Here is a 16,978-nt window from a genome sequence, read left to right on the forward strand (position 1 = left end):
GGCATTGTGGCCGGAGCCTGTAGTCCCAGCTACTTGGGAGGTGGAGGCAGGAGACTCGCTTGAGCCCAGGAGTTGGAGGTTGCTGTGACCTGTAATGCCACGGCACTCTACCCAGGGGACAGCTTGAGGCTCTGTCTCAAAAAAAAAAGAAAGAAAAGTTTAATTAAAAAACCAGACTCATTTTTCTCTAACATAACATCCGATTTGCTGTGTAGATATGCTGGCTACAGCCATATATCTATGCTTGAAAACTGTTAATCTGGAGATTTCTAAGTCTCAAGCTAATTTTTTGCTACTTAAAAACCTTCAGTCAGTATAAGCAACTTACTAGTTTCAATTTGGAATACTGATCTTCGAACTAGAGTAGACACACTCAATATTTTACAAGCGGTATTAGCATGGACAGTGTTAAGGAGCCCTATCGTAGTTCCTCAATCTTTCTCACATGCCTTTTCCTCTCTTCCTGAGAGGGATCTGCCTCATAGGCCTGTGTGCATAGCAACTTTTCTCCAGTTTACAGAAGAAAAGCACACCCTTCACCGATCCCACCGCTTCCTCAGGAGCATGCCTTGGGGTGTAAGAACCTCACCAGCCACCTCAGAGATAGACACCCTTAAATACTGGTTTTGAAGAAGGTTCCTTTATTGACTAATTATAAACTTATAGGCCTGCAGGGGTGGCTCACGCCTGTAATCCCAGCATTTGGGAGCTGGAGGCGGGTGGATTGCCTAAACTCACAGGTTTGACATCAGCCTGCACAAGGGCCAGATCCCATCTCTAAAAATAGCCCAGCATTGTGGCAGGTGCCTATAGTCCCAGCTTCTTAGGAGGCTGAGGCAAGAGAATTGCTTGAGCCCAAAGTTTGAGGTTGCTGTGAGCTATGTGACACCACAGCACTCTACCGAAGGTAAAAGAAAAAATGTTACTTTTATCATGCTCTGACCACTGTCAAAGAATACTAAGCTGTTGAATTCCATGAGATATGGGAAAGAAAGGCTAAACACGGTGGCGCCTATGGCTCAAAGGAGTAGGGGACTGGCCCCATATGCTGGACATGGTGGGTTCAAACCCAGCCCCTGCCAAAAGCTGCAAAAAAAAAAAAAAGGCTAAACATTAAAAATAACTCCCCCCTACATATTTAAATACATGTATAAGTAACTTTTAATGATTCCTTATTCTTGTCCCTAGGGTGTCAGTTAAAAAGAGAGCCTTCAAATAATGGTAACATCATGGTTAGTGTCTCTGATTTTTAAAAACAAATTTAAAGACTGGGTGTGGTAGCTCACGCCTGTAACCCAGCACTCTGGGAGGATGAGGTGAGTGGACTGCTTGAGCTCATGAGTTCAAGACCAGCCCAAGCAAGAGCAAGAACCCCATCTCTAAAAAAATAGCCGGGTGTTGAGGCAGACACCTGTAGTCCTAGTTACTCAGGAGGTTGAGGCAAGTGAATCGCTTGAGCCCAGGAGTTTGAGGTTGCTGTGAGCTATTACACTAAGGCAGTCTACCCAGGGCGACAAAGTGAAAGTCTGTCTCAAAAAGAAAAAAAAAAGCAAAAAACAAAAACAAAAACAAATTTAGGCTTGGCGCCTGTAGCTCAAGCAGCTAATACACCAGCCACAAATACCAGAGCTGGCAGATTCAAATCTGGCCTGGACCTGCCAAACAATGACAATTACAACCAAAAAATAGCCGGGCATTGTGGCAGGCACCTGTATTCCCAGCTACTTGGGAGGCTGAGGCAAGAGAATTGCTTAAGCCCAGGAGTTGGAGGTTGCCGTGAGCTGTGACACCACAGCACTCTACCAAGGGTGATAGCTTGAGGCTCTGTCTCAAAAAACAAACAAACAAAAATACCCACCAAAAACCAAATTTAACTCAAATGTTTTTTTAAAGGACTGCTTTATTTTTCAAGATCAAGGATCAAACTTCATGTGATCCATAAAGACTCTGTGGATTATTCATGAGGATGACTAAATAGATTTAACAGAGTTAGTAAGACTTAGCAAGTAATATCTTGAATTAGTTTTTCCAATTATAGCTAATAAGAATGAATGTTTCTTTCATTTAAAAAATAGGAAAAAAATGGGAAAAGATGATTATGTTTTATAAAACCTAATAGTTATTCCAATTTTTAATCATGATTATTTGATTCTTCTCAAAAGCTGAACACAAATTCCCTCCTCCCAATTCTACTTTAGATACCATGCCTTTTATCATATTCTTTCTTTTTTTAGAGACTGAGTCTCACTCTGTTGCCCTTGGTAGAGTGCTGTAGCATCATAGCTCACAGAGACCTCCAGCTCTTGGGCTTAGATGATTCTCTTGCCTCAGCCTCCTGAGTAGCTGGGACTACAGGCGCCTGCCACAGTGCCCAGCTATTTTATTTTGTTGTTATTTTTGGCCGGGGCCAGTTTCAACCAGCCACCCTCGGTATATGAGGCCAGTGCCCTACTCACTGAGCCACAGGTGCCGCCCTATCATATTCTTTATTTATAAGAATTTATTAGTTATATATTATACTGTATTAAGTTATCAGAAGCACATTAATTTTCTTATTTTATAACCTATTGTAAAAACAAATTATTAGATTTATATCATTTTAACTTTGACTACTTTCAATAAATTATTACATACCCATAATGCCATAATGGATATGTAATTTTTATATTATTCAAACACACAGCAAACTTTATTCAACACTTTATTTGAATTAAGCCTTTCTGAAAGAAGTTAAGCCTGACTTGGCTGACTGGTTTGATAGGCAAGAGAAGCCCCAGTGATTACATTATAGGCAGAGATCTTCCAGAAGTCAAACATACTGAGTTTGCAGTACAGAGGCTTGCTAAAACTATACTTACCTAATGTTAATAATTAATATTTTCAATATTAAGATAAATTAAGTATATAAATTTACATATTGAAATTAAAATATTTAAATGTGGCTCGGTGCCTATATCTCAGTGGTTAGGGCGCTGGCCACATACACTTACGCTGGTGGGTTTGAACCTAGCTTGAGCCTGCTAAACAACAATGACAACTTCAACAAAAAAATAGCCAGGCGTTGTGGCAGGTGCCTGTAGTCCCAGCTACTTGGGAGTCTGAGGCAAGAGAATTGCTTAAGCCCAAGAGTTTGAGGTTGCAATGAGCTGTGATACCACAACACTCTAACAATAGTGAGAGTCTGTCTTCAGGAAAAAAAAAAATCTAAATGTGAACAAAGAAGCTGCATTTTGTCAAAAAACAGTGCATTAGCAAAACAAAATAAACAATTTTCCTTCAACTCTTTTTTTTTTTTTTGAGACAGAGCCTCAAGCTGTCCCCCAGGGTAGAGTGCCGTAGCATCACAGCTCACAGCAACCTCTAACTCTGGGGCTCAAGCAAGTCTCCTGCCTCAGCCTCCCAAGTAGCTGGGACTACAGGTGCCTGCCACAAGGCCTGGCTATTTTTTGGTTGCAGGCCTCACTGTTGTTTGGCGGGCCTGGGATTTGAACCCGCCACCTTAGGTGTATGTGGCTGGCGCCTTAGCCACTTGAGCCACAAGCGCCGAGCCATTTTCCTTCAACTCCTAAGGATATGAGGTATCCTTATATCCTCTATATCATTTATAGAAACTGACTATAAATGATAGGTGGGGGGATATTATTAGTGGTCATTTCATAAGTTTTTAAAGCCTTTCCAGTATTCTTTCCAAAAACTGAGAAAGTGACAGGCTCCAGTGTTAGGGAGAACATTTGTGTACAAGGTTTCCAATTCTTTCCTTTTAACACAATTGATGGGGGACCTAATCAGGTTGTTAGCAGATGAATTATTTTTAATAACCTTTTTCTCCCCTCCTTTTTGAGACAGAGCCTCAAGCTGTCCCCCTGGGTAGAGCACCATGGCATCACAGCTCACAGCAACCTCCAACTCCTGGGCTCAAGTGAGTCTCCCGCCTCCGCCCCCCAAGCAGTTGGGACCATAGGCGCCCGCCACAACGCCTGGCCATTTTTTGGTTGCAGCCATCATTTTTGTTCGGGGGGCCCAGGCTGGATTTGAACCCGCCACCATAGGTGCATGTGGCTGGCGCCCTAGCCACTTGAGCCACAGGCGCCTAGCCTAAAAATAATTCTTAATGACAACTCATTAAGACCAGCCTGAGCAAGAGCGACACCCCATCTCTAAAAATAGCTGGGTGTTGTGGCGGGTGATGTAGTCCCAGCTACTTAGAAGGCTGAGGCAAGAGAATCACTTGAGCCCAGGAGTTTGAGGTTGCTGTGAGCTGTGATGCAACAGCACTCTACCAAGAGCAACAAAGTGAGCCTATATTTCAAACAAACAAATAAGCAAACAAAAAAACCATGCAAAGGGGTATATGGTTTTTCAAAATTCTGTTGAGGGTATTCAGGCAAAACTTTAAGATCACAGGTCTAGAGAATGTTAGACTTTATTAGGAAAGTGAAGGAATCAGAAATAAATTTATTTATAGAAAACATTTATTTCAAGATAATTTAGAAATAGAATTTGGTTAAAGATGGACAGATAGTTTCTCAAACAGATAGTTATCAATAGAGGTAGTGCTGTACTTCCATTTTGAAGGACCTGTTTTTAGCTTAATATCATAATTCTAAGAGCATAGATTTTAATGTGTATGTGGTAGAAGAGGAAAGAGATGGAAGGTCAGTCTTCAGAAATATTACAAATCATTCCCATAATTTAGTGGCCTAAAAAATGACCAAATTCCAAGGAAAGTTAAATTTCTATATAAATGCAGGGGTTTCTCCCAGTCACAATTATATTAATCAAATATTTGTTTTAAAGCCACACTCACCTGTTTAATACCCAATCCTTTCTCGTGCATATATCCCAGATTAAACATAGCTTGTGCACTGTGCTGCTGCTCAGAAGCCAGACGGTAATGAATAAATGCTGTTTCATAATCTACATCAGTGCCAAATCCATAGAAATGGTAGTCTCCAAGCTTAATTCTAGCCACAGTATAGCCTTAAACAGAAATAAATGCAAAACTGCCAATAAATAAAGTGTGTTTAATAAAGATCAAACTGTCCCTTTCCTATTAACATGCTTATATAGAACAAAGGATTTTAATTTGTAGTATACAAACTTTATAAGAAATTCCTCAGTCAAGATATAAAGTTAGTAAAAAATATGAACTAGAAGGGTAGCTCTTCTGCAGAACGGTTTGCAATAGTCAAGGAGAAGAAAAACCAGGTGGGAGATCAGGTTGTACATCCCTAATCCAAAAATCTGAAATCTAGAATCCTCCAAAATCTGAAACTTGAGGCTCAAAGGTCAAGCTCAAAGGAAATGCTCACTGGAATGTTTTTGATTTCAGACTTTTGATTATGGATGCCCAACCAGTAATCATACGCAAATATTCCAAATGTGAAAGAATCTGAAATCCGAAATACTTTTAGTCCCAAGCATTTTGGGTACGAGATAAGTATTCCCGCTTTCACTAATTCTCCTCTTCAAATGATTATGTTCTATTTTATCATGTCATTTGTATTTTTAAATAGTTCAGCTTGACCATTGTTTAAGCTAGGAGAAGGGATAGATAGTATGTTTGAAAAAAAATATTCAAAAGGAGTAGGGAAAGATTAGTGTTTTGCATTTTAGACTAATATTAACATTTTATCCTATATTCTATTCCATTTCAATTTTACACAATCTACTGGCCTCAAACTAGAAACCTAAGACTGAACCACAGTGTGATGAAAATGTCTAATACAATGACTCTGCAACCCAACTGAGAAACTTTGGCACTAGGACTTCTGTTTTAAGACTAAATTCCAATAATATACATGGAAGTTAAACAGCAGTTAGTGAGTTAGTGTCTCTACTTAATTTTAAGGTGATGAATGACATTATTTAATGTTCATTAAAGATAAAAATTATAGGGAGGTCCCCGGGTGAATTTACCGCTCACCTTGAGAGGCTGCCCTGTTCCAATGCAGCAAAGCCCTGGGGTAAGTTTCATTCTCACCTACAATGGTTGCTTCTCCTATAGGAAAACAAAGGGAATATAAATCAGGCATTTAGAGAAAGGCATTAGACTTTCAGGATTCATTTGCAAACTAGGATCTGTGGTGCATAAGCTGAAAAAGAATTAGGATATAACAAGTAGTATTAAAATAAAACACTAAGTTCAAGGGAACCAGTTGGATTCAGGAGGGGACTATTTTGTGAAACATGTTTTTTTTTTTGAGACAGAGCCTCAAGCTGTTGCCCTGGGTTGAGTGCTCTGGCATCACAGCTCACAGCAACCTCAAACTCCTGGGCTCAAGTGATTCTCTTGCCTCAGCCTCCCAAGTAGCACAGCTGGGACTACAGGTGCCCGACACAATGCCCAGCCATTTTTTGGTTGTAGCTGTCAATTGTTGTTTGGCAGGCCCGGCTGGATTCGAACCCACCAGCTCTGGTGTATGTGGCTGGCACCTTAGCCACTTGAGCTACAGGCACTGAGCCTGTGAAACATGTTTTATCCTAAAACCAATAATGAGACTACTGATTGAGCCACTTTTAGAGATCTACACAGTGCTGGGAAATGGGGTTTTCATACCAACCGTTTTTGAAAGATACATTTAGAAAGCAGTTAATTTAAAAATTAATGTCATATAGATTTTTAGTGTCAACTCTAGTTATAAAGTTAACTTTAATGACTAAGTAAAAGCATGTGTGTTAAATTCTATTTATAATAATAAAGATTATTTTCCTGTGGCTTTTCTTTTTAAACAGGTTAAACTATGTGAGCTCTTGTATTTTAAACCTAAGGCAGGAGGGACTAAAATGAACTTTACTCTGATCAAGAATGAAGGCCGCATTGCTCTGTGCCACTTCATAGCCTTGTTCGGCCAGTAAGAGGTACTGGATCACTGCAGCATTGTAATCGCCATCCTTATAGCTGTTATAGGCAGTCATAAGCCTCTCAGACCAGCGGCCTCGTTCACATACATTCTTAAACAACTGTGAAAAGAGGAAAAAAAATCAATACAAAAAGTAGGAACAATATGCTAGAAAGTCACTTTTGCAGTCTGGCTACAAATGGTTTAAGCTTGCTTTTTAAATTTCTGGCAGCATTATTAAATATACATAAAGGTTTGGGAATTTACTTGAAGTTTTCATTTACTCTTTGGAAGTCAACAAGTTTATAAAAATAATAGCACACAATTACATGCCATTTACTGTTCTAATGATTTTCATTATATTATCACACTTAATTCTCCCATGATGTTCATGAGAGAACACTCTATGAAGTGAGTCCTATTAATAGGCCTATTTTACAACTGAGTAACTTTTTTTTTTTTTAGAGACAGAGCCTCAAGTTGTCCCCCTGGGTAGAGTGCTGTGGCATCACAGCTTACAGCAACCTCCAACTCCTGGGCTCAAGTGACTCTCCTGCCTCAGCCTCCCAAGCAGCTGGGACCATAGGCACCCGCCACAATGCCCAGCTATTTTTTTTTTTTTTTGGTTGCAGCCTTCATTGTTGTTTGGCGGGCCCGGGCTGGATTCGAACTCACCACCTTAGGTGTATGTGGCTGGTGCCCTAGCCACCTGAGCCACAGGCGCTGAGCCCTGAGTAAACTTAAGGACGGAGAGATTTAGAAATTTTGTTAAGCATTTATCAATGTTACTCTAAAGTGTCAGATCTGAGAGAACTCAAGAGGAAAATTTCCAATAGGGAGATATTAGCATTCCCATTTGAAACAGTCAATAAACATATACCTTTTTTTTTTTGGAGATAGAGTTTCAAGCTATTGCCCTGGGTAGAGTGCCATGGCATCATAGCTCACAGAAACCTCCAACTTGGGCTCAAGAGATCCTCTTGCCTCAATCTTCTTATTTTTAGTAGAGACAGGGTCTTGCTTTTTGCTCAGGCTGGTCTTAAACTTGTGAGCTCAAGCAATCCACCTGCCTTGGTCTCCCAGAGTGCTAGGATTACAGGCCTGAGCCGCCATGGCTGCCTAACATATACTTTTTTGACACGGACTATGTATCAGATACTGTCTAGGTGCTAGCGATACTGCAGACATTAATATCTGCTTTTATAAATGTTGACTTTAACAGTACGATAAGTACGATAGTTACATATAGACCCTTCGAGTCTTTCCTCAGTATATTGTTAGTAGTATGAGTCTATTTCTACTATAAAAGAAATCATGCAAAGAAAATCAGACTTAAAAGGACAGACCTTCATAGATAAATCAACTTCCTATACACAAGTCTGTAGAAAAGACTCTACCTCTACCGCAGTATATTGTTAGTAGTATAGTCTATTTCTACTATAAAAGAAATCACGCAAAGAAAATCAGACTTAAAAGGACAGACCTTCACAGATAGATCAACTTCCTATACACAAGTCTGTAGAAAAGACTCTACCTCTACCGCAGTGTGACATGATCTCATCACACCCGTGCCGCTGGCGTGCATCTGTGCAAGGTTATAGAAAGCCAAGATATGGCCTCCCTGAGAAGCCAAGTTAAAATACTTCAAGGCCTGTTTATAATCTCTTTTGACTCCAATGCCATCTGTAAAAAAAAACAAAAAACACACACACAAAAACCCATATGAAATAACGGCCTTCAGTTATGATTTAGTTGAGCACCAGAGAAACCTTACATATAAAGGATAAAACTCTAATGAAAGAATTCTTACGGAGTAAGTGAATCTGACTAACACAAATTCATATATTGATTCAGATTAATATAATTTACAATGGAAAACAAGATGCACAAATCACTGAATTGGGAGAACGTTAATTAGCCAGAAATGCATAGCTTCATTTCCATATCATAGTGCCATCTAGTGGAAAATACGTGAATTTAGATTTTGGTGTATCCATCATGAGTTCCAATGTTACTTACTATAGTACATAGAACCAAGCTGTAGTTGTCCATCCACCCAACCTTGTTCAGCAGCTTTCTGGAAATACTTCAGTGCCAGATCATAATTCTGTAGAAAAAGATCTCACATGATGAGAAAGCTCGTAAGCTTCTGATGTCCTCAGAAGTTAGGAGATTATTGATTATAAAGAATAAACAAAGCATACAAAAAGTATTTTTTGGTTGGGACAGAGTCTCACTATGTCACCCTGGGTAGAGTGCCACGGTGTTATAGCTCACAGAAACCTCAAACTCTTGGGCTTCAGTGATTCTCTTGCCTCAGTCTCCCAAGTTTCTGGGACTACAGGCACCTGCCACAACACCCAGCTGTTTTTGTTGGTGTTGTTGTCATTGTTGTTTAGCAGGCCCAGGCTGGGTTTTAACCCACCAGCCCCGGTCAGGAGGCCAGTGCCCTAACCACTGAGCTAAGGGTACCCAGCCCACAAAAAGTATTCTTTTTCTTTGGCTGGGGCTGGGTTTGAACCCGCCACCTCCGGCATATGGGGTTGGTGCCCTACTCCTTTGAGCACAGGCACTGCCCAACACAAAAAGTATTCTTGAAGCACAATTTAAAAAAGACTATATTGGGCAGAGCCCGTAGCTCAGTGGATAGGGCACCGGCCACATACACGGAAGCTGGCAGGTTCAAACCTGGCCTAGGCTAGCTAAAACAATGATAACTGCAACAACAAAAAATAGCTGGGCATTGTGCCAGTAGTCTCAGCTACTTGGGAGGCTGAAGCAAGAGAATTGCTTAAGCCCAAGAGTTTGAGGTTACTGGGACCTGTGATGCCACGACACTCTACCCAGTAGACATCTTGAGACTCTGTCTCCAAAGAAAAAAAAAGACTGTCTTTTCATTTTTATAACACACAGATGATAATATACTTCATTCAAGTCATGGGAGATTAATATTTAAGATTGTAAATGAAAGAAAATAGAGCGTTTGTGAAACAATTTGTATGTCACTCTTAGCATAAACAATGGCAGAACCAGGAATTAAGAAACAATCTATTCTGCTAATGAAGGATCCTCTTTAAACCTCCATTTATCTAATATTAAATAAGGAAAATTAATTATTCTTTCCTTATTCATTTCTTCGCTCTGAACCTTATCAAATACTTCATAATTATTAGATTTCCAAAGTCAGTAAGTATCTACAGAGAAAAAGATTCCTACTGAATTTTCCAACCCTAAAGTAACTAGAAGGAATAAAATGATACCACATTACAGTTTTTTGTGTTATAGAGTACCTGTAGATTAGACTCTAAAACCTAGCTCTTAGTTTCAGACCCCAATTTTTTTTTTTAAGATAGAGTCTCACTTTGTAGCCCTGAGTAGAGTGCTGTGAAATCATTGCTCACAGCAACCTCAAACTCTTGGACTTAAGCGATTCTCTTGCCTCAGCCTCCCAAGTAGCTGGACCACTGGTGCCCCGTACAATGCCTGGCTATTTTTAGAGACAAGGTCTCACTCTGCCTCCGGCTGGTCTCGAACTTGTGAGGTCAGGCAATCTACCCCCCTCAGACTCCCAGAGTGTTAGGATTACAGGCATGAGCTACTGGGCCTGTCCCCAGGCCCAAATTAAAAGAACATGTTACTTAGCAAGATCACAGAGAGAAAAGCAACACGAACCCAGGGACATACACCATCAGGAGGCAGGGAAAAAGGAGAAGACACAGTGGCCAAGGGAAGCCAGAGAGCTTGTAGTCTCAGAACTCAGGGAAGAGAGTTCAGGGGAGGGAGACCAAAAAATGTGAATGGATTGACATGAGGAGGTTCTGCTGACCTGTACAGAGAAAGCAGAAGCCTGACTGTTAAAAACTCAAGAGTGTATGGCAGCAGCTTAGTTTGGCTTTAAGTGAGGAGCTGGAGAGAGCAGAGGAGTTAGCTAGAAGGGACAATGGGCAGAATGGAAAGTGTTCTCTGTCCCACATGTGAGGGATGTAGGCATTTTCTTAGGTTTGATAAGGAAGTAGGCAAGGGAGATGTTTCAATTCTAAAAAACGGGAAGCATTAGTAGGGTAGAGGGCATAGATAGAAGAAGGGGAAAAGTCTCCACAACTTCAAGAAACAGCTTTATGCATTCAGGAGAATGTGCCAGAAAGAAAGTCCTTCTAAGCAGACAGTTGTGATGAGGGTTGCAGAGTGTGGAGTGGGCCAAACTTAGACACAACAGAAGTTCATCTCTGGTTACAATGAAACAGCTTCACCTGGACAGGATGGAAGCTACTTAAGGAATACTTCTCCACCTTGCTGGCTGACTGCTTATTAAAGTCACAATGTCAGACTGAACACTTACAACTTGAACTCCTCTCCCGTAGAGGTAGGCCATGCCAAGCCCACTCTGTCCAACTGGGTTGCCCTGCAAATCAGAGAAATAGACAAAAAGAGTGAAAAAGATACATTAAAAAACAGGAAAGAACAATGAATGCAAAAAAAAATCATTTACGAGCATACTTAAAACATGTCTTAGTGCTTATCAAATCAAAACTAAACTTTCTTCTTTCCACTAAACATAATATTGACTTTTAGACATTTGGGAGCTTTCAGTAATTTGCTGAAAAGAGTAAACAGTATATCCATTTAGATTAAAATTTGGGGAATTACTGTCATTTGTACCATGAATTTATGATATAAAACATGACTAATGTATTTCATCAAAATTATAAGCAGGTGACATTTTTGTTTACAGTTTTTCCTAGTAATCACCCACCCCAATAAAGAAGCAAGAGATCATGAAACTTCTAGCAACAACAGCACTATCATGTAGTAACAGCCAATACTGCTATCAGGTGGCAAAGATAAACTTAAGATTATTAACGTTTTGTGAAAAAAGATAATCACTGTTTTGAGACCAAAAAGAGAAATATCTAGAATTCACCTAAGCTTAAGAAGGACAGAAGGCATCTTTAAAAAAGTGTCACTGTACTCCTCTGGGAAGTACTCAAGTGGTATCCGGAACTGCAGTAACATAATTGGCAAAGAGGTAAGTGTACATACTGAAGGCATAAGAGGTACTAAGTATTCAATATGAAGTTTTCTCTGGGCCAAAGAAAGCCTCTATTATGTATTATGGTTGTCAAAAGTATCCATTTGTATAAACTTTTCAACTTCAAGTTGCAATTGAAATAGTGTATATAGCTCCCAGTACTATTATTAAAATCAGTATTTCTTTGATTAGGAAATTTCTCAATGAAATTTAAACAGAGAGGCTTGGCACCTGTAGCTCAGTGGCTAGGGCGCCAGCCACATACACCAGGGCTGGTGGATTTGAACCCAGTCTGGCCCTGCCAAACATCAAAGACAACTCCAACAAAAAAATAGCTGGACATCGTGGTGGTGCCTGTAGTCCCAGCTACTGGCAGGCTGAGGAAAGAGAATCGCTTAAGCCCATGAGTTTGAGGTTGCAGTGAGCTGTGATGCCACGGCAGTCTACTGAGGGCAACATAGTGAGGCTCTGTCTCAAAAAAAAAAAAAAATAGAAATTTAAACAGACTTAATATTCAATGATCTAGTCTCTACTAAGAATTGCTCTTATTAGAAAAGCTTTGTGGCTCGGCGCCTGTGGCTCAAGTGGCTAAGGCGCCAGCCACGTACACCCAAGGTGGCGGGTTCGAATCCAGCCTGGGCCCACCAAACAACAATGACGGCTGCAACCAAAAAATAGCCAGGCGTTGTGGCGGGCGCCTGTGGGCCCAGCTACTTGGGAGGCTGAGGCAGGAGACTCGCTTGAGCCCAGGAGATGGAGGTTGCAGTGAGCATGAGATGCCATGGTACTCTACCCAGGGGGACAGCTTGAGGCTCTTGTCTCAAAAAAAAAAGAAAAGCTTTGCAGTCAATACATTCACATTAGTCATATTTACAAAAGCATTTTCAATAATTTACAGCATGAGTTGACTATGATTAATTCTTCAATATAACAAATCTATTTATTAAAATATTTATAATATGATTCAATACAGTGATGTCATAAAGTCTTACCATATCAGCAGCTTTCTTAAAGTAGTGAAGAGCTGTCTCATTACTCTGAGGGACAATATCACTTCCCTCTGAATACATCTGGAAAACAGACCACCATTTCATTAGGAGTTATAATCTTCTCTCCAATTACATTTTTCACCTATATTATCCCCTTTTGGTTTTGTTAGGTCTTATAAAATCTTTCTACAAAGTTTAGAATTCCCCCCAGGATATTTCAGAATTAAAAGCACATATTTTAATATTATATATTTGATATCATATCAAATTTATAACTTATCTATAAAGATAAATATATATGATCATCTCACCGATCAGTCTCGGGAGATCTTTAGCCCTAAGATGAATCTCTTCTCCTCACTCTATCCCATGTCCCAGGCAGTTGCTTAGGATCAGATCAGTGATTAAAGGAGGAAGGAAGAGCTGTTAACGGCATCCACTACCCTTTTACCTCCACCATTACTGCCATAAGTTCAGAAAAAAAAAATGACGAACAAGTTATTTTAGGGTGGCACGTCTGGCTCAGTGAGTAGGCTGCCAGACCCATATACCAAGGGTGGTGGGTTTGAACCCAGCCCCGGCCAAACTGCAAAAAAAAAAAAAAAAAAAAAATAGCTGGGCATTGTGGCGGGCGCTTGTAGTCACAGCTACTTGGGAGGCTGAGACAAGACTTGCCTAAGCCCAAGAGCTGGAGGTTGCTGTGAGCTGTGATGACACAGCACTCTACCGAGGATGACAAAATGAGACTTGTCTCTAAAAAAAGAAGGGCTCAAAGGAGTAGGGTGCTGGCCCCATATACCGGAGGTGGCAGGTTCAAACCTGACCCTGGCTAAAACAAAGTTATTTATAAAAGTTTTACACACTGATTAAGAGTGTCAGGTATGGAATATGGTAAAAGGCCAACAGAGAGAAAAACAGAATGACTAATGCTTTCCATGGACATATTAGGGAAACAACAAATAAAGGGAATTTTTTTTTTTTTTAAACTGAGGTTGGGTCTCACTCTGTTGCCCAGATTGGGGTGCAGTGGCATCATCATGGCTCACTTCAGCCTTAAACTCCTGGGCTCAAGTATTCCTCCCACCTCAGCCTCCCAAGCAACTGGGACTGCAGGCGTGTACTACCATGCCTGGCTAATTCAAAAAAATTCTTTTTGTGTGTGTGAGGACCTTGCTATGTTGCCCAGCCTGCCCTTGAATTCCTGGCCTCAAAGATTTTCCCACTTTGGCCTCCCAAACTGCTGGCATTACAAGCATAAGCCACCATGCCTAGGCAAAGGAAATAATTTTTTTTAGACAGGGATAATTAGTAATTAATTCAGTGCAAGAACAAAAGGTCAGAAATGAAAGGTTCTTAAATGCTTAACAAAAATAGATGGAAGAATATCAATTTCTATGCTACAGTGGTTCGAAAGTTCAAATGGAAACTTGCCAGGCCCCAATTAACTAGTTATGATCATGTGGCAAACACTGATTAGATTTTCCTATTTGTAAAAACCTTTTAGATATATCCCATTTGAATTTCCCCACTTTAGGATTTGGTTATAGATAAAAATATCCATTGATTTATACTACATTATTTTTCTTTTCTTTTTTTCAGCTCTGACAAGTGGTGAGATTCTAAGTATTTTCACCCTTAATGACTATAATTAACATATTAAGATTCTTTGAAAATAAGATCCTAAATCCTTACTTATTTATTCATTTATTTTGTTGGGAAAGCTTCAGACAGAAAAGTGTTCTTTGTAAGAGGCCTTTGTGTTTTTTTATCTTTGACTCTTCCTAGCAAGTGAATCCTGCCTTGCTTTCTGATTGTTTTCATTTTTATACTACATTATTTTTCAAAATAATGAAAAAGGAAGTTTTGCGATTCTTCCATGACATATGAAATCTAGCCACTATGTCTCAAGACTTAAATGTTTCCTTGCTTGAGAAAAGAACTACATTGAGAGGTGGGTCACAGCTGTCTTATTTAAAACAACTAAAAGATCTACAGATAAGTTTCAACAAATTCTACCCCATCAGCATGAAAGCAAAAAGGCAATTGTGACAACCTTAGTAAAAAATTCCTCATTATTGTACACAATACACAGAAAGCAGGTGCTCAGACACTGATTGCTTATTTTAATGGAGAATTAATAGACTAATGAGCAAAGGCTATGGTAAGTTGCCTAAGAAAATGCCCTAGAATAGCACATGCCTTAAAATTTCATTTCTCTTTATTTTTGGTAAATTACAGATCCTGAAAATAATATATGCTCACTATGCAAACACTTCTTGCTATGACATAAACATTCATAGGATGGACAGTACCTTTCCCAGGAAGGCCATAGCATGTGAATTGCCAGCATTAGCTGCTAAATTGAAGTAGTCAAATGCTCGCTGTAAGAAAAAAATGTATTCAAATTATTAGTTCTTAATAGAATCTGCCCTTGGCTTTTAGCCAAAATAATTATTTCTGGAAAATTAAAGCATCTTCTTATACTAAAGTGGCTTTTAAAACAAGAATATCCCCTTAGTGATATTGCAAAATAAAAATCACTACATACATAAGTTTTATTTTACCACCTAGCTATATCAAAGTACCATTTCACATTAAGTCATTTCATAGTTACAGACACAAAGAAATTTCTTGTGTTTCCCTAAACTGAAGGGCCAAGAAGACGTCTGCTATTTGCGAAGTGTACATCCTCTTTGGTTTACCTTTCTATTGGTAACCTGACAGAAAGGAAAACCTAAGCACTCTTTACAAGGCATAGAACATATTTTCATAGTTTTCTAGAGGAATATGCTTTCTGTTGGTACTATTTAGAGAAAAATTCTTGATTCTACCTCAAAATCACACAAACCCAATGGCATCAGCAGAAATTTACTGTCACCATTCTCAACTGTACTGCCCATCTTTGTTGGGGACTTTGCACCATTGGTTATTCCTTCTTTCCCTTACTGATTTACGCTCTCCTTTCAGAACCTATCCCCTTCAAACATTCTATAACTTCCTGCTACTAACAAGTAAAATCTATACCAAAGTACACAGTTGCATCTCTCCTGTAGACTCCCAATTTCTCTCCAATGATGACAGTTATCTGTTGGCTTCTTTCCTCCACAGCCAAGCTTCTTGACTAAACTGGTCACTCCAATTCATTCTACATTCTAGTCTTAACTGGCTTCCTGCACACTGCTGCAGAAAGACATCTCATCAAGGCCGCTAGTGACCTTCATACTGCCAATACAAACTTTCTCTCATCTTACTCCACCTCTCTCTTGCAGCATTTGGTATAGTCCTGAAAGACTCTTCTAGCTTGGCTTACAAGATGCCACTCTCTCCTCGATTTTTTCTAACTCTCTACCTGTATCATCAAAATCTCTGCTGATTCTTATTCTGACGTTAAAATGTTAAAATTCTTTAAATGTTAAAGACTGACTTTAAAACATTAAAATTCTTGGGGGCTCAATTTTGGACTCCATTCTCACCGTACGTTTTCGAAGCAATCTTACCACTCCCATGGCTTCACATGCTACCTGGATGTTGGCAACTGTATTTTCAGGTCCAAACCAGTCTATTCAACTTCCTGTATGTCTATTCAACTACCTATATGTTCACTCCTGGAACACAGAACCTGAAATATTCTCTCCTTGACCCCAAGTTGGTTCTCCTCCAGCCTCTCAGCTTAATGGAGCAACACCAACCATTGCTCCAGGTACCTGCTCCCCCTTCACTCTCATATCCAATACAATACTAAGTCCGGTTACTTTTATCATCAAAGACATCTTTTTTTTTTTCAGTTTTTGGCCAGGGCTGGGTTTGAACCCACCACCTCCGGCATATGGGGCCAGTGCCCTGCTCCTTTGAGGCACAGGGGCTGCCCATCATCAAAGACATCTTGATTCCATCTGCTATCTTCCATTACCACAGTTCTAGTCCAAGCCACATCCCTCACCTGAACTTTTGGAACACTCCCCCTCCCTGATCTCCCTACTTTTTATTCTTGGGGTCTTCTAATTTATTCTCTATACTGCAGCCAAAGCTATTGTTTTTAAATCTGAACACTGGTCCTTGCAGCCCCTTGAAGTTTAGCACAGCTATACTGACATGACCAGGCATTGCTCATCTCAGCA

The 16,978-nt window shown here is 39.9% G+C and overlaps 1 protein-coding gene across 1 annotated transcript in view; it reads right to left on the reverse strand.

Annotated features, from left to right (window-relative positions):
* The window catches only part of SEL1L (SEL1L ERAD E3 ligase adaptor subunit), a 66,476-nt gene that overhangs the window by 4,045 nt on the left and 45,453 nt on the right, over positions 1-16,978 (reverse strand). Inside the window, exons 11-18 of the mRNA XM_023511495.1 lie at positions 15,173-15,265; positions 12,864-12,941; positions 11,182-11,244; positions 8,862-8,949; positions 8,377-8,525; positions 6,798-6,963; positions 5,927-6,001; positions 4,808-4,980 (exon numbers count right to left, since the gene is read on the reverse strand). Of these exons, the coding sequence (XP_023367263.1) occupies positions 4,808-4,980; positions 5,927-6,001; positions 6,798-6,963; positions 8,377-8,525; positions 8,862-8,949; positions 11,182-11,244; positions 12,864-12,941; positions 15,173-15,265 (885 nt within the window). The remainder of the gene's footprint in view (positions 1-4,807; positions 4,981-5,926; positions 6,002-6,797; positions 6,964-8,376; positions 8,526-8,861; positions 8,950-11,181; positions 11,245-12,863; positions 12,942-15,172; positions 15,266-16,978) is intronic.

This window comes from Otolemur garnettii, unplaced genomic scaffold (assembly GCF_000181295.1).
Source record: "Otolemur garnettii isolate 467f Iridium unplaced genomic scaffold, OtoGar3 scaffold00020, whole genome shotgun sequence".
NCBI lineage: Eukaryota > Metazoa > Chordata > Mammalia > Primates > Galagidae > Otolemur > Otolemur garnettii.